Genomic DNA, 25,584 nt, shown 5'->3' on the forward strand with positions numbered 1-25,584 from the left:
GACGAGTTTGCTCACCTTTCTTATCGTTCTTTTTATTTCAAGAATTCATATAGGAGATCCATAATCCTTTCTACGACGAAAAACCAACCAATGGGATCTCCAAAATCTCCAAAGAGGGAACCACAATTCCTCGAAACTCAATCACGTCATCGCTCCACTATAGATCATCTCTTCAATTCCCAAAATTATCTCTCCAGATAACCATAACACACCTAATTAACATTATTGTTGTACATACAAACACTCGTTACCACTTCTTCTTTATTTAACCCAAATATTAACCTTTGACATATAGTACACTTATATGAGAAAATTGATAATTAAAATGAACAAATGATCTATGCAAATATACAAAATCTAGAAATGTATACCTCGCGCTATTTTACAAAAATGTAAAAAATACTCGATCCACGTTGTTACCATTTCTTCCTTAATTAATTTTAATTTTACCCATTGATAGAAATATCGAAAATTTTCTTCAAATCTAGATCACAAAGATAACTCCCTCTATGGTAGGTAAAATTATATCTGGATACATTGTAGTAAACTATTTTTCACCACTGCCATCCCCTAAACCACAGTGACCCCTCAAAATTTCTCCCAAAATCTCAGCTCTAGACCTACCACGCCAAACTCAACTACATTTCCCCCATTTTTCTTTTCTTTCATATCCACCCACCCACCAGTCCATCGGCCTGTCCAGCTAGATCCCCGGATCATCGATCATCGATGCAACTATAAGAAGAAGACCAGCGAGTATGGGGAATTTTTGAACGGAGAGCCACCTTGCCCAGAGAAAGAGATCCCTCTCCTCTCCCGTCATTGATTCAGCAGCGTGTATGAGTGCCTGCGTGGCTCGGGTCGAGCGGCGTACGTTCACGCACGCGGTCTCTTCCGTCCGCTCCGCGCGGCGCCGAGCCAGTGAGCATTGTGACGCCGAGCCGAGCATTTCGTCTCGCACGCCTACGTTCGTCCTGCTCCATTATCCTCGCCGTGCTTTCCGTGGAAGAGAAAGCCGCGTCCAGACACAACCGAGATCCCAGCACACCGGAAGCCGTGACACACGCCGGTGGACCGTGGGCTACCTGCAAATGGCAAGAGGCCGCCTCGCGGACACAGGTAAGCGCACTACGCTCGCGGATGTCACCTGATCGTCTATTTTGGTGATCGAGTGCGTCGACTGAGATTCGACATTCGTTCACCGAGACCTCCACCGACCGCTTCTGCGAAAGCTGAGTTTCATTCAGCTCGCGTGGTTGTGCTCGGAGAGTTGTGCGAACGGAATGAACGGGATTCGATCAGCGACTTGGGAAATCTCGGGATTTTTGGTAAGCGGATTTTAAAGAGTCAGTGTCGGTCTAGGGAATGTGGAAGTACGAGAAGGTAGGACAGCTATATATTGATATCGAAAAGGGGGGACGTGGGAGAAATTTTTCGGGTCGTTGGAGTGAGCTTGCGTGAGACTGGGTCGCGTCGTTTGTTGCAGATTTTGCGTGGTCGTTTGGTAACGATCCTGATTACTTCCTCATTGTCGCGTGGACCAGTGGGAAGGTGGTTGGATACTGCGATCCAACGGGGATTGCCATTCTTTCCAACTCTTTGCACGAAACTCCTATTTCTTTCTAGCTCTTACGAATCTGTTTACCTTCTTTCGTCTGTCACTATGACGGATTTTCATATTTTTCCATTATTTCAATTATCCTGGAATTATTTTTACCGAGATTAGTGTTATATTTATTTCATCCCACGATCTTTGTTATTATTACTATCATCAGAACGCTATATTTAAGGTGTACGTTGAAGCTCTGTAAATCTAGCTGCAAACATGACAGCGAGAAGATCCTCGGAGCGGATGTTCTTAATCATTGTTCGAGATCGGCGAGCCGAATTTGCATGTCAGTATTTCCGCGATGATTAATCGTATCACCGTTTTCCTCGTTCTCGCAAATCATTCAAAAAATCCTACCGATTTTCCTGATACTTCGGCGAGTCATTGCCAACTGGAACACGACTCGTGCTCGTTTATTTACCGATCTCTTTATTTTTCATCGATCCTATGACCGATGTAACTGCGAGAAATTTTCCTGGAATGAAGAACGATGTCATCAATGGAAGTCAACGTGCCTCGTCGCGTCATGGAACGTTGAATGACAGCGAATCGACGTTTTTCTTTCTCGAACCTTGCGAGAGGAAAGCAGAATCGAGTTTCCCGAGGCGTCGAACTTGACATATTTTTCTTTCCAACGTTTCGTGAAATCATTGACATTGATGCATCGTTTGCGAGAAAAACTCGATCTGCATTTCAATTGCAAGTCAGTCACGACGAAGAAAATTCTGTGAAAAATAGGTGAAGTTCATACGAAGTAACAAATGTCGATGAAAAATATCGTCTCCGTTAACGAAAAGCGTTTTAAACTCGTGCATGGTGTCTCACGCGTGTATATAGAGGTATTATCTCCTTCGGCTTTGTCGTGCCGAATTAATGACATGCCGATGATAACAAGAACAGCGATAGCACGTGTGTCGCATCGAGTGTGTGATCGCAAAACAGAAACAGAAAACTGACAGAAATTAATTCTAAACACAACTGTCTTCGCCTTCTTGCTGCTATAAAGTATAATGCATTTAAAAAATTCGGAGATATGTGCAATAATACAAAGTACAGAATTTAATACCCGAGATTAATTGCAATGTATCGATAATCTGGTGACAATATCGTCGTCATTAATAACACACGCGATATATAGAACCTGGAGAATGGAAAATATTTATCGAAGATAAGAGTGATCTATGAGGAGTGTTGATCCGTGTTAATTTGGACTCGGGGCATGTAGAACGAATATAATAAATACAGTAATAGATTATTGAATAACGATAAATAAACTGTGGGTAAACACTGAGGAAACTCAAAGATAAGGAAAGGAAGAATACGAGTTCCTTTCTGGTGAATCGTGAATCGCGAAGAAAAAGCGAGCAAAGTTCACTCGATGCTCGTTATCGAGGAAGTGCTCCATTCTTTGATCCTTTGACTTTGTACTCGATTAAATACGTGCCATGTTAATTTCTTCATCCTGTATGGGCATCAACGAGCCAGCTGCGTGGCACAATGGAGCAAATACGTCGGCTATGCTGTTAAAAAGAATCGCTAATTTCATAAGTGAACGATGAACTAGGCAACGATGTTCGTATGCAAATTAGCATGGATTTTGCGCGAGAAATTTTCATTCGGTTACTTATAGACGATCATAAAGTTGCAACGTGATGGCTTTATTTTTCTTTGTATAATTTCCTCACGGATTTTATGCATGGACTCTAATTAACCTACTGTGACACTTCGAATAAGAGTTAGACTTTGAATAAGATGTCTCGAAAAACTGTTAATCCGTGTATATTGAATGAGACAATTGTACGATGCACACAGATCTAACGAGACGGCCCAAATGGAAATAACACCGCGTGTCCTTGACGAGAAGATAAGCATTGATAGGCTGCAGTATTGTCTTCTCGTTTCGACTGACAGCTCGTGATCCTCCGTGACAGCAAAGGAGGATCGTTATTGTCTAATGTATGTAGGTACGATGGATAATGTATCGTAGAATGTAACATAGTTATTGGAATTCCGTGTGAAATTGTCAGGTATAGCTTCGAATGGAAGATTAGCGACGATGGTAAAACCGAATTTGTTAAGCTACTAATTTTGAAGGAAATTTTAATTTTAGGAAAACGGGTTCTCTGTTGAGGACCTTGCATTAAACGTTGTGTAAATTATATTATAAAATTAATTGCGAATAGGTTTTATCATCATCTAAAATGTCAACGACACTTCTATACTTGTTTTTCCAGTGATTTCTACCTTTCTGGTTTTAGAAATACAGGGTGCCTATTGAAAACTGAAGGGTTCGAAAAATTCGTAACTTGTTTTGTTAGTCTATTAATTATATTTCCAATTTAGGGAAACGAGTCCTCTATCGGAGATCTTGCATTGAACGTTGTGTAAATTATACTATAAAATTAATTGCGAATAGGTTTTATCATCATCTAAAATGTCGACGACACTTCTATACTTGTTTTTCCAGTGATTTCTACCTTTCTGGTTTTAGAAATACAGGGTGGCTATTGAAAACTGAAGGGTTCGAAAAATTCGTAACTTGTTTTATTAGTCTATTAATTATATTTCCAATTTAGGGAAACGAGTCCTCTATCGGAGATCTTGCATTGAACGTTGTGTAAATTATACTATAAAATTAATTGCGAATAGGTTTTATCATCATCTAAAATGTCGACGACACTTCTATACTTGTTTTTCCAGTGATTTCTACCTTTCTGGTTTTAGAAATACAGGGTGCCTATTGAAAACTGAAGGGTTCGAAAAATTCGTAACTTGTTTTATTAGTCTATTAATTATATTTCCAATTTAGGGAAACGAGTCCTCTATCGGAGATCTTGCATTGAACGTTGTGTAAATTATACTATAAAATTAATTGCGAATAGGTTTTATCATCATCTAAAATGTCGACGACACTTCTATACTTGTTTTTCCAGTGATTTCTACCTTTCTGGTTTTAGAAATACAGGGTGCCTATTGAAAACTGAAGGGTTCGAAAAATTCGTAACTTGTTTTATTAGTCTATTAATTATATTTCCAATTTAGGGAAACGAGTCCTCTATCGGAGATCTTGCATTGAACGTTGTGTAAATTATACTATAAAATTAATTGCGAATAGGTTTTATCATCATCTAAAATGTCGACGACACTTCTATACTTGTTTTTCCAGTGATTTCTACCTTTCTGGTTTTAGAAATACAGGGTGCCTATTGAAAACTGAAGGGTTCGAAAAATTCGTAACTTGTTTTATTAGTCTATTAATTATATTTCCAATTTAGGGAAACGAGTCCTCTATCGGAGATCTTGCATTGAACGTTGTGTAAATTATACTATAAAATTAATTGCGAATAGGTTTTATCATCATCTAAAATGTCGACGACACTTCTATACTTGTTTTTCCAGTGATTTCTACCTTTCTGGTTTTAGAAATACAGGGTGCCTATTGAAAACTGAAGGGTTCGAAAAATTCGTAACTTGTTTTATTAGTCTATTAATTATATTTCCAATTTAGGGAAACGAGTCCTCTATCGGAGATCTTGCATTGAACGTTGTGTAAATTATACTATAAAATTAATTGCGAATAGGTTTTATCATCATCTAAAATGTCGACGACACTTCTATACTTGTTTTTCCAGTGATTTCTACCTTTCTGGTTTTAGAAATACAGGGTGCCTATTGAAAACTGAAGGGTTCGAAAAATTCGTAACTTGTTTTATTAGTCTATTAATTATATTTCCAATTTAGGGAAACGAGTCCTCTATCGGAGATCTTGCATTGAACGTTGTGTAAATTATACTATAAAATTAATTGCGAATAGGTTTTATCATCATCTAAAATGTCGACGACACTTCTATACTTGTTTTTCCAGTGATTTCTACCTTTCTGGTTTTAGAAATACAGGGTGCCTATTGAAAACTGAAGGGTTCGAAAAATTCGTAACTTGTTTTATTAGACTATTAATTATATTTCCAATTTAGGGAAACGAGTCCTCTATCGAGGACCTACATCGAACGTTGAGTAAATTATACTATAAAATCAATTGCAAATAGATCTTATCATTATCGAAAATGTTAACAATGCTTTGATACCTGTTTTTCCAGTGATCTTTACCTTCCTGGTCTTAGAAATACAGGGTAGTCATTGAAAACTGAAGGGTTCGAAAAAGTCCTAACTTGTTTTATTAATTTATTAATCCTATTTCTAATTTAAGGAAACGAGTCCTCTATCGAGGACCTGTATCGAACGTTGTGCACATTACATAGACTATAAAATTAATTACAAATAGGTCTTATCATCATCAAATGTTAACGATACTTCCATACCTGTTTTTCCAGTGATCTCTACCTTCCTGGGTTTACTTGCTCTATTAATCTATTACTTATATTTCCAAATAAAATGATAGAAAATTAAGCAAACGTGTGACAGCAAAAGTTATTATCGTTTTATAGTCGTCATATCAGTCTCTCAGCGACCACCCTGTACTATACCAGGAAAAATCGTGCTCGTGCACCCTATTTTTCCTTCCTTCCTCCAAAATCTTTTCCTTCGAGACGAAGCATTCTCACCCACACTATTCTATTATTATATTTATCACGAAAAAAGAAACTAGCTATCAATCGATGAATTTTCCCATTCGCTAGCACGTCGTCGCGATTGAGTATGCACCTAGCAACTAGCACCTATCAAGAGAAAGTTCTCGGTCGCCAAAAAGCATCGTCGGGAGGAATGCGTTACACTTGGAAGTGCCTTTCATCCTTAGGTCTGAGACCAGTGCGCGAGATCCTGGCGAACCACGTGCTGAATTCTCTCGGCATCGATCCAAAGCCTAACGAGAGTCGCAGCCTCTCGTTACTTCCACGTACCAACCGGAATACCGAGTAGGTTGGCCGATAAGAATCGCGGCGATGAGAAAGAGAGATATATCGGGTCGATTGACGTCGAGACAGACGTGGAACAGATCTGACCGGGGTCTATTTCTTTTCTCGCGCGCGGCTGCTATAAATAATGCAGTTTGCATTGTTCGAAGGGCACGTGGACACGGTGCGAGCGTCCTCGAGAGGGCACGCGCGATAGCCGCGTTTCCCTCGAGCTTGAAACCGCGCTGGGTCATGGTGGAGTCCACCTTGACAGCGGAGTGACACGACAAGAGTGATTCCGAGCACGAAATTCGGCGGAGCGGAGGGTACGAAGGAAATGGAGGTCGATGACTTTCTGGGTACGATCCGCGTCGGGGAATCGCGTTATCTCGGAGTAGACGCGGTTTTGTACGTCCAGTAACGAATCTCTATTCTTGGAGCGTCGCGACGGAGACAGGGCGACACGTGGATCGCGAATCTGCCGCGAATTTGCAGCGAGCGGAATTGTTTGGCATAAAGGCTTCGCAGTTGAACGGGATGCTCCCAATTCCCAATCGCGCGATTGTCGGCACGATTATGGTTGTTAGAGAAGGGTAGACTGGAGTTAAAAAGCTCTGCCATCGTCTGACTAGCGACTGTCAATCGAGCAAATGTTCGGAAAAAGCATTGAAGACAGGAAGCGAGATGGTGAGAGCAGTAGCTAAACCTTGTACTGATCTGGTCAAGTATGTATTCGAACGATCATACTCGCGCGTGAGACACGTGGATCGCGAATCTGCTGCGTATTTGGCATAAAGGCTTCGCAGTTGAACGGGGTGTTGCCAATTCCCAATCACGCGATTGTCGGTACGATTATGGTTGTTAGAGAAGGATAGACTGAAGTTAAAAAGCTCTGCCATCGTTTGATTAGCAGCTGTCAAGCGGGCAATGGTTCGGAAGAAACGTTGGAGACGGGAAGCGAAATGGAGGGAACAATAGTAAACCTTGTACTGACCTGGTCAAGTGTGTATTCGAACGACCATACTCTTGCGTGATACGCGAGAAAAGAAAGGAGGGAAAAATACGCGTGATCACTTGCACGTTTGCTTCACTTTGCAGGTATTAGGATGTAAGTGATAGTAAATGTTTCCTAGAGATTCCAAATTATGAACTGTATATCGTATGCATTTGTGGAACAGTTTAAAGACAGCTGTATTGAGTATCCATACGCATTAACATCGATTTCTTAACCCTTTGACTGTGGCAGACTTCGAAACACACCAGCCATATCATACGGTAGGAATCCATTTGCAATGTACATCAAGAACGACGAAACCTTTCGTTAGGTATGCATTTCTGAGAAATTATTGTATATTCAAGTAATAATCAAAACGCTATATTCCACTACATTAATATAACGTTATTTGTTTCTTCATATTCTGTATTGAATTTTTACTATACGTACTTAAAATTTAGCAGCAAGAGAGACTTCTGAGCGTCACATTAGGCGCCACAGTATCACAAGAGCCAGACTTCTAAACGCTTTTAGTAATTAAAGGGTTAATTTATTATTTCGAACTTCTAATTTCCTAAATTATAAATCTTGTTATGAATAATAGAGCAATTGGAAGATAATAGTAACCTAATTTCTTTTTTAAATTTATTATTTCACACTTCTGGGTATCCATTAGCGACAACAGATTCGTCGTATTGTATCGCCATTTATATAAGTACGATTTAAAAATAACGACAGCAGAGGAAAATGTAGCGTCCGCGATAATTGACATTAGGCAAATTGCTTCTGAAATATTCCGCAGTCACTTTAGGAAAGAGGGTCCGGGAAACGCTAGAATGAGACGTTAATTGGCATCTGTAAACGTTGTCACAACTGCGAAGGTAAAAATACGTAGAATGACCGAAGAAACGAGAAAGGTTCGCGAGTACTTGACACACTTTCGACCATATCGTCTCCGTGATATCGACTTGAACTCGAGATACGTAAAGTCCTATCTAAAACGCGCGATATACATCGTGAAAGCAATTTTTAGCCTAAAGATCATTGACTGTGAACTTATCACTTACGCGAGCAAGTCGACCGTTCCACGGTCTCTGTGTTTTTCGCATTTCGCGTTATCGCACGATACGGTTATCGACTCACGCGCAGATTTCTGCTTATACTACTTATATTCCGTTTATATGTCTATAAAGTAATAACAGATCAAGCGTTAAATTGCGATACTTATCGAACGCAATTATATCGAATAATTAGACATCGAGGATCGTTTGGAATGGTTCCAAGCGGAAAGGTCAGGAGGACTGCATAATTCACGAACCACATGCAAATACGCTACGTAGTAGCTTTCGTTATCTATAGACGTTTCAATTTCGAAATTTGAAAGTAGCCGATCATGCAAGTTCAATTTAATTAACCCTTTTAGTGCCGAGCGAGAAACAGGCGCCTGTGCGTAGATAACCGGACCAACTTTACGAATTACTAAGGTTTGGGAAAAAGCTCATACAAACCAAACTAATTATGATATTTAAAAAATTCAAAATGTAGCGTATTACAGAAGAACTAGAGTATAATGTAGTGCCAATTTTATTTCAATATCTATTGAAAATCATACGAATATCATCATACGAAGAAATATAATACGAATAACATCATACGAATAAATAAATATAATAATCATAACAATTATACGAATAAAAATCATATGAAACACGATGAGAAACATAGAAACAAGTTTCTCTTCTACAAATAATATTTACACATAAAAATAATCATCCTTTGATCACAATTTTACATAGATCACGTAGTATAAAGTATAAGTATTACATTTTCAATAATTTTTTATAATATAACCAATATTTATGTATTTATTTATTTATTCGATAATAATTTACAGATGGTAGAATCCATTAGTGTATAAACAAAATTAAAAATACATCAGTTTCTTGCAGAGAGAAAGAATATAAGTTACGTATGGTACAAATGCCGATATAGCCGATATAAATAATTTGCATAGTGATTTAAGATCTGATTTTTAAACGAAGAAATACGATTTCATATTTACTGCTCAAAAGAATATCATTAGTTAATTTATAGCAGAAAATCTTTGAACTCCTATTCTTTTTTACCCAAGAGATCGTCAGGTGAAAGAGTTTAAAAAGAATAAGGTACAAAGTACGTAGAAGAATTGGAATGAAAAATTGTGATTGCTCGCTTAGTATCGACCTGGACGTCGATGACATGTCTGTTTCTCTGATTCGTGTGAAACCGATCTGTTGCCAGTTACACCGTGGACACTGCTTTGATGTTACCATAAGGAAATTGGAGGAATAAAAGACGCGATGGAGATTCTGGGCGTGAAATTCGCACCATTGAACGTCCCACTGAAACGAAGACTGGAAACGCTCTCAGTCGCTGTGTGGTTCGTTCTTCTGGTTTTCGGGGACCTCTTCGGATACCTCGGTATCGCCTATCTCCTCTTCTACACCGAGACCATTCGCTACTTCGCGCTGCTCTACCTCGTCTGGATGTATTATGACTGGAACACCTGCAACGAAGGCGGCCGAAGGTAAATTCCACTCGCCTACGTGGCTCCTCGGATTTATTTAGAAAAGAACTCGTCACTCGTGATAAGACCCACGTAAATTTGATCTAGATAACGATAACATTCGGATAATTTGAAATTTGAAATTTCTTCGAAACTGATAGAGGAGCAAATAAAAATCGAAAGATTTATAAATAGATCGTTGATCGATCGATCCTAATGAAAGTTCACTTGACTTAGTTCACTTAGCTCGAGGAAAAATTCTGGGAATTAATTTTGTTAAAAATTCGAGATTTTTTCTTTCTTTCCAATTTTCGAGATTCGCGTGAGAGAAGCTTCAATTGCACGACGTCACGTTCTGTTAATTAAAATCTTCCAGCGTGCGATTAATTAGTTCGATACGAAAGAGGGGTTTTAATATATTAATTAAAAATAAGCGAAGGATTGCGCGCGAAATTTGAATACCGGTTCTTCAAATGTTCCCCGTTTTTCCCTTCATTTACCTCAGTGAATGTAGCTTCGCTCGTTGCAGCCTCGCGTTCCGGTAATTAAAATTTTCCAACGTTCGATTAATTAGGTCGATATGTGCGAGAAGTTTCAGAATAAAGAAGATTACATAGTAATCAAATGCAACTGGAGTTCGTAAAGTGCTAATAATAATAATAGGATTCAGATACCGGTTCTTCAAGGATTTCCCATTTCTGCCTTCATCTACCACTGTGAATAGAGCTCTCTGTGCAGAGCTCTAATTTTCCCGGTGTTTCGTTCCGTTAATTGAAATCTCCCTACGTTGATTCAACAAACGAGAAGCTTACATTACAATAAGTATTTCGCGTTAATTAAATATCTCTGAAAATCGCAGATTTCGCACGATCAAAATTTAAATACTAGCCTTTAATTCCCGATTTACTTCATTGTATTATTTTGCCACGCGAAACTCTAATTTTCCCAGAATCTCATTTAGCTGATTCAAATTTCCCAATATTCGGCTAATTAATCAAGAAATTAATCGTAAAGAAAATTTTTAAAAATCGTCAATATCTTCGTTCATCCTCCACCGTAGATAAATTTCAGATTTCGAATATCCAGAGATTAGATTAATCATCTCGATGTAGCATAATCGCGAACTGTTATTATTCGTCTCTGATCGTGAATGTATTCGAAGAGTAGGACTTTTTGGATCATAGATGTATTCGAAATGTGGGAGAGATTTAATAATTTCGATTTCTCTATTTCAGCGTACGATTGACAAGATGGATGAGGAACACCGCGTGGTTCCATTACTTCTGCAACTATTTCCCCTTGAAATTAGTGAAGACCACCGATCTGGACCCCAACAGGTTGTACTTGTTCTGTAGCTTCCCGCACGGGATTTTGTCCATGGGGGTTTTCGGCGCCTTCAGCACCGACGTCCTCGGCTGCAAGAAGCTGTTCCCAGGTTTGGATTTCCGGGTCGTGGTGCTAGATCAACACTTCAGGATCCCGTTGTTCCGCGAGTACGCTTATCTGTTCTGTACGTGTCGCTCGTAAACTTTTATTTTGCCGATAACTTGGTCGTTACTGCATCGTAAAGGGAAACGCGATTTACCGCGGGTATTTCTTGAAACTAATCGTTCTCTGTTAAAACGAACGTTTGCCTTATTTCGTGTATTTCTACGCTCTCCTGGCGATGTGCATCCTCGAGATCTAAGATGGCCGCCCGAAACTGCTTCAGAGTAACAGCACGCTTTCCTCTGTTAGGATCATTTACTTGGAGAGAGACAAGTGCTGTAATTTTATTCGTTGCGTCGTTGATCGCGACATATTTCACATATAAAAAGATGATTGATGCGATAATTCTGAAATGGTTTCGAAACGAGTATATTCGCAGTTTAAATTCATGTTTCGCTTTTCTAACTTCTTCCCGGCTGGATAAAATATTGGGTAACGATAACGATAACGATAACGGCACGAGCTTCTTAATTAAATACTCGGTGCCCCAGTTATTGTAAAAATCTGGATAAACTGGAATTATTCGGACGATTCGTAAAGGAAGGACATTGAAATGGAAGGTCAAGTTGAAGATCATGTTTAGGTTATGTTTAAGTCATCGATCATTTTTCCACATTACGATCTTCGTTTCGTAACGCGTTTTATTTTACAGCAATGTGGATCGTATTAATCTTTATTATGAGTAATCTAATCTACTTATGTCATCTATACTACATAGTAATATTCAAATGACCTTTATTACGTCTTTCGAAATGCACTTTGCTTTATTTACGATATTATCGCTGGTTTTTGACACTGGAACTACCGAACAAGGAAAAATGAATAATTTTATTTTTATCTTTTCAGGCACTGAAATTGTGCAGCTTTAGATAAAATTAATTTCGACTTTTATCTATACCTATTTATTTCCGTTCTCTAATTATCGTTTACTCTTACTTGAATTATTATCACTCGAGTTATTCGTTCATTCCACTTTCCAACGAGTGCAGGAATTAGAGCCATTTTTCTTTTTATACTATAATAATTTATACTATTATAATATTTTAAAGAAATATTAGAGATCTTTAATGATAGATCAAAGAACTTGAGAAAAATCGGTAATTCCAGTGTGAAACGATACCGACCCCCCTCGCGAAGCCATCTTTAATTTCGACGACGATAATTCCAACGACCAAGATTACTCTAATCAGTAACAAATTGGACATCCTGTACCCCCGTCTATCCGTCGTATCTAATCTCTGTCATACGTTTAATTGGATTTCGATTGAAACACAGCGGGTGTCAGCAGCAGCGCGGAAAGCATAAATCATCAGCTATCGACGAAGCCCCCGCCGCCATTTACCGGAAGAGCAACGGTTCTGATCGTCGGTGGAGCGTCGGAATCATTGGAATGTAAGCCGGGCACTTATCGTATCCTGGTAAAAAGGAGAAAAGGCTTCGTAAAGATCGCGCTGAAGCATGGGTTAGAACCATTGATGTTTACGTTGAATCGAATTAGAAGCTCGCGAGAACTCCGAACAATTCTCTCTTCACTATCAATGTCTATCCTCGAACTTTGCTTCGAGTCGTTGTTCGAGCGTGTGCTTAAAATGAAATTAAATTTCTCATCACGCTTGTCAACGAACGTCGCTACTGACTCGTTCGTCCTCCATGTTTTAGGGCCCCCCTAGTTCCCGTTTTCTCGTTCGGAGAAACGGACGTCTACGATCAGCTGTATAGATCGGAGGGTTCGCTCCTGAAGAGGACGCAGCACTATATTCGCAAGAAGATCGGGATCGCGCCGGTTATTCTCAGGGGGCGAGGATTCTTCCAGTATTCCTTCGGAATCATTGCACAGAGGAGACCGATCACTGTCGTTGGTGAGTATCCTGTGTCTGTATTAATAGAATAACCCAAAATTTTTGGGATAATAATTTAAACCGATCACACTATCGTTGATGAGTACCCTGTGTCCATATTAATAGAATAACCAAACATTTCTGGGATAATAATTTAATTCGCATCGTATTTTAAATTACGTTCCCAAAAATATTCCAAATATTATCGACGTTTACCTATTCGTTTTATTGGTCTCCGTTTATTGGAATTATTCGATAAATTTCATCTAAAAAAGGAAAGAATCGGAATTCTAATCGCAGTTGATTTCCTTTTGCAGTCGGCAGTCCAATGGATTTACCAAAGATAGAAGAACCAACAGCTGAGCAGATCGACCACTACCACGAGAAGTTCATCGAGCATCTGTTAGCCTTGTTCGAGAACGAGAAGCACAAATACGTGGAGAACGCGGATTCAGTGACCATCGAGCTCGTACAGTGATACGAACCAAGACAAGATTCACTATGTATCCTCGAAACTGTTACTGAGAGTACCAACACGTTACTTACTCAGTTTAGCTTCAAGCGGATAATCATGTTCCCAGTGACTCTAGAGACGTTAGAGTGTCGGGTAGACGAGAATGTGCCACTTTCAAGCGATGTCTTTTTAGTCAATTCGTCAGTTACTTTAAGAAGTTTCCATAGAGAAGAACCAATAGTATTAAGGTGTATGTTATTATAGTTGGTCGATGTTCTTTAGCGAATATTCGATCGTAGATGTAGCGGTGATAGAAAGGTGAGTGCCTTAAACAAGATTTGCTCAAGTACAGTTTACAATCGATCATGAGTAGTGTCAAAGATAGGGGGAGAATTGTACATTTTTAGTGGCACTTCGGTGTCAACCGGTTGAGGAATTCGTAGGATCTTTTCAAAAAGACACCGTATACGTTAGCCAGTTAGTTTTATTGCAAAGTCGACGCATACACACTTACATATTCGCGTGGACGTACACGTTGCATATCTGTATTTAATACAAGACACTTTCCCTGGCGAATACCTCGATGAGAGGCGCCATCAGCAACGCGAGTATCAAGAACACTGTACACAAAGCGGTCCTGCGTAACACCTGTAAGAAAATGAGTCTTCTTCACTAACGTTTTCAATAATTCCTACGATTGTTACGTTTCTCCGTGGTATTTTTATTGTACCTTGTCTTGCCATTCCCTGTTCGCGATGCAGTCGCGGAACTTCATCCGCGAGAAGTGAACCGTGCTGTAAAGCGGTATCCAAGTGTTTGGGATCTGCCTGTAGAGGAACGTGTCTAGATATTTTCGTAGAAGGAACGACTTCCTCGTAACTAGGTCTCTCATCTGAAAATATTAACGGGATGCGTTTTAAAATACTGCGTATCGTTGGAATTTCATTCTAATCGTTACTTTATAATTAATATTCCATTGTGTATTTGTCAGACAATAATTAGAGCTACCAATTCTAAGTATCATCTGTCATTTCTCGTTTATCTCGAATTTTATTTTAATCTCAGTTTAATCCAGTGAAAAATTCTCCTTTCCCTCAGATTTCATGGGTGTTTCAATTTTAAGAGATCGAGAATCAATTTTAAGTAGAATAGGAGTCTGACAAGAAAAAATTGCATGCAATTACCTCGACGTAATTATACATAGCAAGATCGCAAATAGCCTGGGTGTCTTCGCACCGAAGTTCCGTGAACTTCGGCAAAACTTTGCTGAAATCCGAATCGTACTGTTCCATTAGCTCGTCCAATAGCAAGATGTCTTCGAAGCCCTGCAGAAGGTAAGAAAATGATTTAAAAGACGTAGACGTTATTCGTGGACTCGTAGAGAGTTATCTAGATAGAGGCTATCTAAATCACACGAGAAAGATCGTGAAAGATATTTTCTGACGAGCAAATAGACGTGAAATCGTTGGATCGATCAGGTGAGACTCACCGCGTTCATTCCTTGAGCATAAAAGGGCACCATAGCGTGAGCAGCATCCCCAACGAGGAGGGTGGTTTTTCCAACGTGATAAGGTTTGCACTGCAACATGCGTATGAGAAATAAAAATTGGTTTAACCACTACTTCGCAGTGTAAGATCATTACTTCTCTCAAATATAATTTATTATATTATGCTTTATCGTTTCCCAAGTGACCATTTTGGATATAAAAATTAAGAAACCCGAATTTCGAACGAGTTATTCTTCCATTACCTTAAATATCGTAAGAGGATCCTTTAGAATTTATTTTGACAGAGATTAATTTCTTTAATTTCTTTTTGGCGTAATCCTCAGCTTACATAAAATGGTCCAAATTTTTCAGTTCTCTTTCAAAATAATTCTGACCTAGCTTCTCCCTACAATTAATAATTAAATTTTCCAAATCCCAAAAACTATAGTCTTTAGCTTTTTTCGGAATAATCCTCGTCTAGTCATATTTCTCCATTATTTCAAATATCATAAGAGGGTTCTTTAGAATTTATCTGAATAGAGATTAATTTCTTTAATGTCTTTTCGAGATAATTCTTAAGTTACATAAAATGGTCCAAATTTTTGAAACTTGCTTTAATAGTAATCAGTATTTTCATTTCTCTTTCAAAATAATTCTGACTTAGCTTCTCCCTACAATTAATAATTAAATATTCCAAATCCTAAAAATGATAGCCTTTAGCTTCCTTTCGGAATAATCCTTGACTAGATTTTCCCTTTTAATTAATAATAAAATGCCCCGAATTTTTGAAATTTATTTTAATAAAATATCTTGAGTTTCTTTGCCAACTAATTCTCGATTATATCTTCCTCCTGTTCTTTAGTATTAAAACGACTGAAGTATTGGTAACATACCTTGATAGAAATCAACGACTTCGGTTCCCTTTCAAAGAAATCCTTCACTAACTTCTCCTTGCCAATTAATTCAAGAAGATCCGGGAACTGTTCCTGATAAAAGTCCAAGAGCTCCTGCGGCGTCTTCAGCTTGTCCAACGTCGAGAAGGGGGCGAATATGTTGCCCGTGAATGTATTATCATCGTTGGGTAAAGCTATCATCATGAATTCACCCCGTGGCCAAATATGAAGATGCTGGCCGCTCATAGCGTACTTGAAATCCAGAGCAAGCTTTGATACATAGGCAAGTGGGCGTGCAGCAATGGGCAAACAAAAATTAATAATACCCGCTTCACCGTCGAGGTAGGTAAAAATAATCTCGCACAAAGACGAAAAATAAAAATAACCTGGCATGGAACATCGAGCAATAATCTATCGCGTTTATTTTTCTTTCCAGGCCATCATAGTTGGTATCGAAGGCTGTTTCAGAGAATATCCGCGAAATTTCGAAGATCGTTGAAATCTCGGAGAAAAATACGAGCTTACCTCGTTGTTCTTCCCTGCGGGGACGAATAATTCCACGTAACCGTGCTCGATGTAGGTCTGACTGCAGTTGAACAGCGGCCTCTTCGCTATTATTCTCCTGACGGTCGAGTATGCACCATCAGCGCCGATTATCAAATCAGCTTCCACTTCCTCTATCGTTTCGGTCCTCGTGCTGGAAATTCGACAGAAGCAATACGAACAAGTCTTCGCGATTGTTTCATAATTTCTTAATTCGTGATTCTCACTCCAAGATCTTCAGCTTGCCGGTGTCTAGGTCCGCGGCCACGACTTTCTTGTTGAAGCAGAGGTTCACGTCGGAGTACTTCTCGGCGCCTGTTTAATTCGTAGTATAAAGTTGCGATAAAATTATTCGACATAAATACCGAATTTATAGGAAACTTCGATTTATGGGAAATTAAATTTTTTCTTTTCTCAATCCTCCGTTAATTGGATGGCAGAGGAATCTCACGTGGCATTTCGTCGAAGAATTTTCACGAAATGGGATGGGGGTAAGAATATCTCGGAAAAGATTTGTCTAATGCCTCCTCGATCGCGTTGAAATTTTATAGATCATTTGGAGATACCTGTTTGCACGTATGTATCGAATTTATAGGAAATTTAATTTTTTCTTTTTTTTAATCCTCTGTTAATTGGATGGCAGAGGAATCTCACGTGGCATTTCGTCGAAGAATTTTCACGAAATGGGATCGGGGTAAGAATATCTCGGAAAAGATTTGTCTAATGCCTCCTCGATCGCGTTGAAATTTTATAGATCGTTCGGAGATAGCCGCGTGCACGCATGTATCAGCCCGTATCGAAATTTTTATGCGTAAGTAGGTATATACCGGATTAAAATGGCACTGGGGCGTACGCGTATCGAGCAGAAGATCGTAAGAAACATAGGCTAGCTGGTAGCAAGAAACACGACACGCTCGAATTCTTGTGGCTTCACGCACTACCGCGTCATCGGATATTCAATGGCCATTTTTCTTTCCCTTTTTTTTTTAACGCGAATGCATCTCGTGTTCGTTCGTGTTTCTTTTTTAATCGGGATGCAGATTTATTAAGACAGCCTGCTGTAAACTTCTTTCAGTAAACAATAAGTTACGGAATAATGGCTCCGATGATTTTATTTAGGATCGAATTATAAAGGAAGATTTTAAGGATATAATTAGTATAATAAATTCTACTTACCATTCAGTAGAACCATATTTAAATATCGTCTGCTGACGGAATAAATGCACTATAAATAAGATAACAGAAGATAGCAGAAATGTCCAAAAGCAATTGTTGTCATTTAAAATTATAGAAATTTCTAAGTATTTTCTTTTTTATTTTTCTTAAGAGGAAAGAAAAGATGAAATTTTCGAAAAATTACTCACGTTTCCCTTCACGCTGTCGTAAATTATTTCCTTGAGGGTGCCATCCTTGTTGTGGATCATTCTGCCACGCATGGCGATGCCATGACGATCGACTATAGCCTCCTCCAGGCCAACTGCCCTTAAAGCCTCGCGTCCTCTGCTCGACAGAGCCAAGTCGATGCTTTGGCCTCGAGAATCCTCCACTCTGATGTCTAAATCGCGATCACAAAGTCTCTATTTTTACGTGCACATTATCTCGTCCAAAAATAAAAATCAAATAATACCCGAAGCGTTATATTCTATTGTCATAAAGGCGAGTATGAGAGAATACATAAAGAGATTTCAATGCCTCGCAGCGGCATCTACTAAAATAACCTGTCGTTTAAAAACAAGAAAAGAGCAGAAGAAAAATGCAGAGGAATATAAAAAGCTCCTCGATCTATTAAAAACCTCGTTGTATACAGGAAAAGAAATTGCAACTTCTGCTCGGTGTAAAGTACCAATTAATGCATTGACCTAGAGTTTTAAAAATGCCACAAAGGGATATGCACACGAAGATTCGAATAATCAAGAAAATTTGTTAAATATTCACCTCCGCGATACTCGTAAATGGTCACGGAATGGCCCCTCTTCGCGAAGAAGCAAGCTGCCAGTGCACCGACCTGCAAGATGGAAGATTCACTGTATCAATCTCTCTTTTAATAAATATTTTCGAATTTTTAATTTTATCAAAATTGGGAAATAGCGTTTCTGAACACGAAATACTTATTTAGCAACGAAACACGCACCAAACCACCCCCCACGATGGCAATTCGCGACTTTCGATCGGCGGCCGTCATGGTATACCGTCCTGCACCGAAGCCACTGATCAACTACCTGTCCTAGCATGATCCTCGTACTAGCATACATATATACTACATATATATTGCCGTATAGTGTGCGCCACGTAACGCTGGAACCTAAAATATCATCGTGACTTTTCGACTGTCCGAAAAATTTCCGACAAAATCGAAAAATCGCTTCGTAGATTCAATGTGGAACAAGAAACGATTAAATCCGGATCAATTTTCTTAGATAACGTGGTTATTTTCTTTTCGTTTAATCTATTTACGGTATATTTCGTTACTTTTAACTAGGAAAAAATTATACATATATATTATATATATAATAACAAAAGGGAAATGGGAGAAGGAATTTGGAACATAAAGACTGAATTAATTCTATTAAAAAATTTAGATAGAAGTATATGGGTTTTAAATAAATTGTTTTTGGAAAAACAGAGAAAAATTTTCTGCCTCTTGAAGACCAGAGTAAACGTGCCTTTTTATAACACACGTATTTCTGATTTCCGACTGCGTGTTTTCCACGGTGTTGCTATTATTAAAAGTGGCTATGCACATCTGTAACGTGTCTTTCTGTAAATATTTATCTCGTTTTTATTTTTCTACCTCGTTAGAGTTCAGCTACCGGTTTATTCGTGTGTTAACGTTGGGCAGAATGTCTTTAAAAAGTCGCCTGCTTTGATCCAAGATTATCAAACAAGCTGAGGAACATTTACTGCTCGTTCGAGGATCGTCTTAGTGCGAATTGAATTTCAACACCATTTACAATGGAAACTGGTTTATTCGACCACACCTCCACGTGCAATCAAGACGTCTACACGGAAACCACAAGCTTCTTCATGGGAAAGTTTAAAGCCCACGAGTATATCAGACCTTCCACTGTTCTACCGAATCTACGCTTCCTCTTAACAATCACTTATACTACAGCAATTATAATTCCACGAATTATCAGAATACTCATTTTTCCAAGTGTATTTGAAACTTGGCGTAATAGAAACTTGGAATAGCGAGAAAAATATTCAGATATGTCTTATATATCTTGAATTTTCACGAATGAAAGCAATTTTTGCGACATCTTTCAAAACCAGAGGAATACCAATCATCATAGTTCCTTCCAAAGGAGGAAAAACTTCATGGGAAACTTTAAAGCCCACGAATATATCAGACCCTCCACTGTTCTACCAAATCTACGCTTCCTCTTAACAATCATTGCAGTTATTATACTACCGACAATTATACTTGCACGAATTATCAGAATACTCATTTACTTGGCGTAATAGAAACTTGGAATAGCGAGAAAAATATTCAGATATGTCTTATATATCTTGAATTTTCACGAATGAAAGCAATTTTTGCGACATCTTTCAAAACCAAAGGAATACCAATTATCATAGTTCCTTCCAAAGGAGGAGAAACTTCATGGGAAACTTTAAAGCCCACGAGTATATCAGACCCTCCACTGTTCTACCGAATCTACGCTTCCTCTTAACAATCATTGCAGTTATTATACTATCGACAATTATACTTCCACGAATTATCAGAGTCCTCATTTTTCCAAGTGTATTGGAAACTTGGCGTAATAGAAACTTGGAATAGCGAGAAAAATATTCAGATATGTCTTATATATCTTGAATTTTCACGAATGAAAGCAATTTTTGCGACATCTTTCAAAACCAGAGGAGTACCAATCATCATAGTTCCTCCCAAAATCGGAGAAATACCAAATTAAATCTTCCAAAGTCAGAGAAACTGTCGTGGAATATTCTCACTATCCCGAAACGCAACGAAACCCTAATCTGAAGGCAGGACCGTTCCGTCAGAAATACTCGAGGATCAACAAACACGGAGAATCCCCATGTACATGACAGGCAACGAATGGGAAAATCGTAAAGCATGACAGACACTCGAAAGAACCCCGAGGAGTGGAGCAGACGCGAGAAGAAAGGTCTCGCTGGCCCACGGCAGCCAGCCGAGGTCCTCCTGGTCGGTCGCGCCAGGGGGTAGCGCGAGGAAGCTGAAAACGGCGACGACGAACGTCGTGGCGTGGCCGTCGTCGTCGGTCTCTCGCGGCGCTGTCCGAAAAATCAAAAATAGCCGGTGTGCCAGTCAGTGCGGCGATGTCGACGGCGAACGACGTTTCGACGGTACGGTTCGGCCGGTGGTGGTGGTGCTGGCGGAGACGAAGGAGGAGTACTACCTGCGGGCCAACGACGATGCCTACGGGATACGCGAAGACGATCGTCCTTCTCGGTGTGGTCGCGTTGTTATGCGCCCTTCTGGGCACCGTGGACGCCGTCTCGAGGACGAAATCGGACGAGCCCCGGCCCAAGGGAGGCCACAAGGACGCCGAGCCTGTCATCGAGGAAGTCAATGCCAAACAGCTCGAGCGGCTCCTCAACGAGAAGGACTTTGTTGCCGTGTACTGGTGTAAGTGTTCCCCCATCGGGAGATCGTCAACGTCCCGCGTTCGCTCGCTATCCTCTAATGGCGGAAGCTTCGAGGTGGACCTCGGGTTTTCCACTTTGGCAAGGGGGTGGATCAAGATGGTGACGATGAACAGGTTCTTGTTCGGTTCTATCGTTTGATTACTCGATTTTCAGCTTACTTGTGGAGGAATGTTTTGGGGAAGACCTTGAGTCTTTTACCTTAGGAAGAGGGTGGATGAAGATGACGATGATGATAGAGGTTCTCGTTCAGCTTCTCTATTCTTTGGGTCTTTTTCCAATGGCAGAAGTTTGGAGAGGGAGTGGATTAAGATGGTGACCACGTCCAGGTTCTTGTTCAATCTTGGGTACTATCGTTTGGTTACTCGATTTTCAGCTTGCTTGTGGCGAAAGTTTTGGGGAAGATCTTGAATCTTTTACCTTGGAACGGGGGTGAAGTTGACGATAATGATAGGGGTTCTCGTTCAGATTCTCGATTTTTTGGGTCTTTTTCTAATGCCAGAGGTTTTAAGAGGGGGTGGTTCGAGGTGGTTATGACGATAGGGGTTCTAGGTAGGTTTAATTGTTTCACGATAAGATTAATTTTCAGGTTGATTCGATCGTAGGTATTTGTTGAGGTCTTGGAAAAGTTTTGGCGATGCTGGCTCTTCTTCTGGTTCTGTATTTTGGGATCATATCGAATGTTGTTCGCTTAGGGGACGGTTCAGGGAGGGATTCAAGGATTGCTAGGATTATTTTGATCCTCCTTTGAAAGAGATCAAGAGAAGTGTATATTAATCAGAAGAGATTTGCCAGGTGATTGGAAAATTACTGTTTACCCTGTATCTACAACGACTAGCCTTATCGATCTGACCTTAACGTGCTATCTGTAAATTTATTATTTCGCTGCAAACACATGTTGTCTTACGCTTGTCCATAATAATCCAGGACCTTATCTTCGAAAATTGATAAACGAGGAAACCTTGCCTCAATTTTGATCGATATTAAAAAACTATACGTATAAAACATTCGATGGAGGAATATTTCGAAGCCAGCGCTGTTCCTCGAGGACGTTGTCAAGAACTTTACCCTCCATGGACTAAAAGTCGACCGAGAGTCGCGAATTCCTCAGCTCGAAAATTGGCAGTTCGACGTTCTCGACTTTTGGAAACGCATCATAGTCGTGGTTGCGAAAGTGAATGCAGGAAATGCAGAATCAACGCGACGTCCGCCGACACGTGGCAGCTACTCCATCTTACATAACCCGTTTATAGCCCGAGCCCTTTTGCTTCTCGTACAGCCAGCGAATTCTTCGGGGTACCTCGTGCCGAGTGCTCCATCCCTCTTGCTCTCTCCCTCTCTCCCTCCCTCTCTCTCTCTCCATCCATTTTGACTCTTGCATTCCTCTCGGTTCAGCGACTCTGCCGCGAAGCTGGCTCTCGGTCCTCTCACACTGCCTTCCAACTTTTTCGTCTTCTAAAAGAAATCTGGGTTAGAAACCGAATTCTTCGCGGAATTACGCTAATTTAAGCGACTGCGTAACAATAGCACGATGTTTTCTCACGGCAGATTAATCGAGGTTACTCGAAACGTCACAACTCCTCGAGATCGTCGAATCTTTGGACGTCGAGGATGATTTTTTGGAATGATGATTATCGAAGAAACGCGATCTGTTATGTTCCTACGGACTGACAACATTCGTCGAGACGTTTGACGAATACTCGTAGAATTTTGCAGAATTTTCTTGGCTGCGAGGAGGCTCGTCTACCCTTCCACGTTCTTCGTCCTCTTCGTCTCCTTCTTTAAGAAATTACATAATCCGTGGCGGTGCCGTAGTGGGTGTCGATGAAAGCCAGAACTGCAGCACGCGATTCGTCATTGAGATCGTTTTGCGTGCAAAAGACGACAAGTGAGACGTCAATACGGGCACGGTTTAATGTACCAAGGCGGGGACGCGCGTTCGCGTGTTATAAATAAATCTCCCGGCAGGAGATTGACGCCTCTGTTTCTCGTCGAAGTCGCCAGTCTCGGCTCTCCTCGCTCGACTCTTCTTTCCTCGCGGACTCTTCAGGATGCACGACTCGATGCTCACACTCTTCAACGAAACTCAAAGGAAACTGGGAAAAATCGTGATTCCCCAATCACGTTACTCGGCGACCACGACGAAGAACCGAGGGTTCCATCTCGTTCGCAAAAATGTCAAAAATGGCCCGTGAAAGATGCCCGAAAATTTCATTCGACCAGACACGACGTTAATGAAACGCGAGACGGTATATACATATGATCACGGTAATATACACGTTATGCACGCGGATCGCGCTCGCATGACAATTAACAGGTATTAAATTCAGTCCCTTTGCCAAGTGGCCGGTCGACTGAGTAGGACAAGCCGTCTCGAGGTAAACGCGAGCCTTCGCGAGCGTCTGCGGGCGTGTGATAATTGGTGCAAGAGGTCTGAGTGTGATCCCACCGAGCTATGTGCATCGTTGTTTCCTCGGAGATTCGTTGTTTCGTTGCGTCACCGTTCGTTATTTTTAACGAACGCAACACCGCGAAGAACAACGAGAAAACCGCGGTATTCCTGGGATAGGGGTTGTAATAAGAGACGTCGAACAAGATGTTGATCTCTATAAATTTTTGGATACAGTAAATATAGACGCCGGGTACACCTTGGCACAATGAAACGTTGATCGGGATATGAACACGCAAAGTTGCTTGCGGTTTCTAGCACGTAACGCATCCACGATACTCGTCGGGGTAAATGGTAGTCCCGATTGCGAAATTCGCCGGATTTTTCTCACCGACTGACAGGATGATCGATCGATCGGGCTATCGATTTCGACACTGTTCGAAGAGATCGCGGTACCCCTCCGTTGACACTCTGGCTGCGAAATAGTAAATTTAGACGCTTACGAATGGCTCGGTGCAATGGAAGTTTGACGAAGGCATTAATCACGGAATCGTTTAAAATTGTAGTTGCAGGCGTAAATATAGAAGCCACGGTTGCCTCGGTATAGCTCGTAAAGGCTGTATCGAAGCATCGAAACGGGGGATATAAACAGAGTACGTGAGAATAGTTGGCGCAACGCGTACACGACCGCAAAGTCCAAGTTTCAAAGGGGGAACTGGGAGGATACGCGAACTTGCGATAACTCGAAAGAGGAGGAAACGAGGTACGAAGAACGCGAATGAAAAGGTGTACGTAAATCGAAAGTCGGGAGACGGGTGTTGAAATCGATTAACTGGCGTAGACACGCAGCGAAACCGGAAGCGGAGGGTAAACGAGTCTCCCTCCCGCGAGAACTCGAGTCGAAGATAGGGTTACGACTCGCTGGGAGCCGAAGGGAACTTAAGAAGTCTGTCTATCTGGGATTTTATCTCTCCGATGCAGGAAATGCGGCGGCCACTGACTCAGCGTCGTGACGCAAACCGATGCGAACGAGTGAAGATCGTGGCGTATCGAGACGCTTTGCCAGGCGTTCGTTTAATTCCATCGATGTTAGTCGTCCTCTTGTAACGAGGAGACGATCGAGATCGGTGGTTAATTCTCATAAAAAATGTAAAATTTAATTAACACTGACAGATGGAATAATTAACGAAGAGAAGTTGGAGACTTGAACTTTGAGGTTAGGTTCGGACAATTCGTCGCAACATGGCGGAAGAAAATTTACTTAGCACTGACAGTTGGAATAACTAAAGAAGTAAAGTTTGAGGTTAGGGTTTTGAGGTTAGGTTTAACCAATTACTTATACGTTGCTCGATCATTTTTCTGATTAATCAAATATATCGATCGTTCATATGGACAGGAAATTAAATACCAACTTGGCGATTCAGATTCTTCTCTGTCATGTCAACCTGCTCGCTACCTTGAATTTCGAGATCCTCTGTTGGCCATCCACCATAAATGGCCGGCAAAAGGGAGGAGGATGGACAGTGAGAGTCACTGGCGCGGAAAAACGGCAAAGTAGAGCATGACGGACGAAGTGGTACGCGCAAAGATAACCGACATCTGGTCCAATAAGGGCTAAAGCCTTTCGAAGACAGCATGTCACTCGCTTACCTCCTCCTCCTCTCTCTTGACAACCTGTTCCCGGCGTGTGTACGTGTGTCGTGTCCCTCACGTAAGCCGCGTTCCTCTCGCGACACTCCCCTGAATCACGTTTTCATAATACCGTCTGACGTAATAGCTAACACGCTAGAAGACGGACGAAATAACCAACAGCAACCATCCACGTCGAAGCTGCTCGCACTGTCCCCAGTGCCAAGTGGAGA

At 40.6% G+C, this 25,584-nt stretch overlaps 3 protein-coding genes across 9 annotated transcripts in view; 2 read left to right on the plus strand and 1 right to left on the minus strand.

Annotated features, from left to right (window-relative positions):
* Positions 1 to 836: 836 nt before the first annotated feature.
* LOC108549647 (2-acylglycerol O-acyltransferase 1) lies at positions 837 to 14,309 on the plus strand. Of its 3 annotated transcripts, none has more exons than XM_017903137.1 (6): positions 837 to 1,119; positions 9,737 to 10,022; positions 11,237 to 11,511; positions 12,765 to 12,951; positions 13,149 to 13,348; positions 13,645 to 14,309. In XM_017903137.1, the coding sequence occupies exons 2-6, from the start codon at positions 9,796 to 9,798 to the stop codon at positions 13,803 to 13,805; spliced, it is 1,050 nt and encodes a 349-aa protein (XP_017758626.1). In that variant the 5' UTR covers positions 837 to 1,119; positions 9,737 to 9,795; the 3' UTR covers positions 13,806 to 14,309. The 3 variants fall into 3 exon arrangements, with proteins under 3 accessions (XP_017758626.1, XP_017758628.1, XP_017758627.1); XM_017903139.1 differs by lacking the exon at positions 837 to 1,119 and adding an exon at positions 1,230 to 1,328; XM_017903138.1 differs by lacking the exon at positions 837 to 1,119 and adding an exon at positions 7,390 to 7,570.
* cn (Kynurenine 3-monooxygenase cn) lies at positions 13,887 to 18,911 on the minus strand. The gene is made up of 11 exons (XM_017903136.1): positions 18,836 to 18,911; positions 18,640 to 18,709; positions 18,069 to 18,259; positions 17,881 to 17,929; positions 16,932 to 17,019; positions 16,687 to 16,858; positions 16,162 to 16,413; positions 15,271 to 15,360; positions 14,966 to 15,106; positions 14,512 to 14,673; positions 13,887 to 14,429 (listed from the first exon to the last, which is right to left on the minus strand). The coding sequence occupies exons 1-11, from the start codon at positions 18,884 to 18,886 to the stop codon at positions 14,331 to 14,333; spliced, it is 1,365 nt and encodes a 454-aa protein (XP_017758625.1). The 5' UTR covers positions 18,887 to 18,911; the 3' UTR covers positions 13,887 to 14,330.
* A 2,061-nt stretch (positions 18,912 to 20,972) lies between these two features.
* hlk (hulk) overlaps positions 20,973 to 25,584 on the plus strand; it is a 44,058-nt gene continuing 39,446 nt past the window's right edge. For all 5 annotated transcript variants that reach the window (XM_017903121.1, XM_017903120.1, XM_017903123.1 and 2 more), the window contains exon 1: positions 20,973 to 21,316. In XM_017903121.1, the coding sequence (XP_017758610.1) occupies positions 21,007 to 21,316 (310 nt within the window). In that variant the 5' untranslated portion in view covers positions 20,973 to 21,006. The remainder of the gene's footprint in view (positions 21,317 to 25,584) is intronic.

This window comes from Eufriesea mexicana, unplaced genomic scaffold, assembly GCF_001483705.2.
Source record: "Eufriesea mexicana isolate 0111107269 unplaced genomic scaffold, ASM148370v2 scaffold2119, whole genome shotgun sequence".
NCBI classification, from domain to species: Eukaryota; Metazoa; Arthropoda; class Insecta; order Hymenoptera; family Apidae; genus Eufriesea; species Eufriesea mexicana.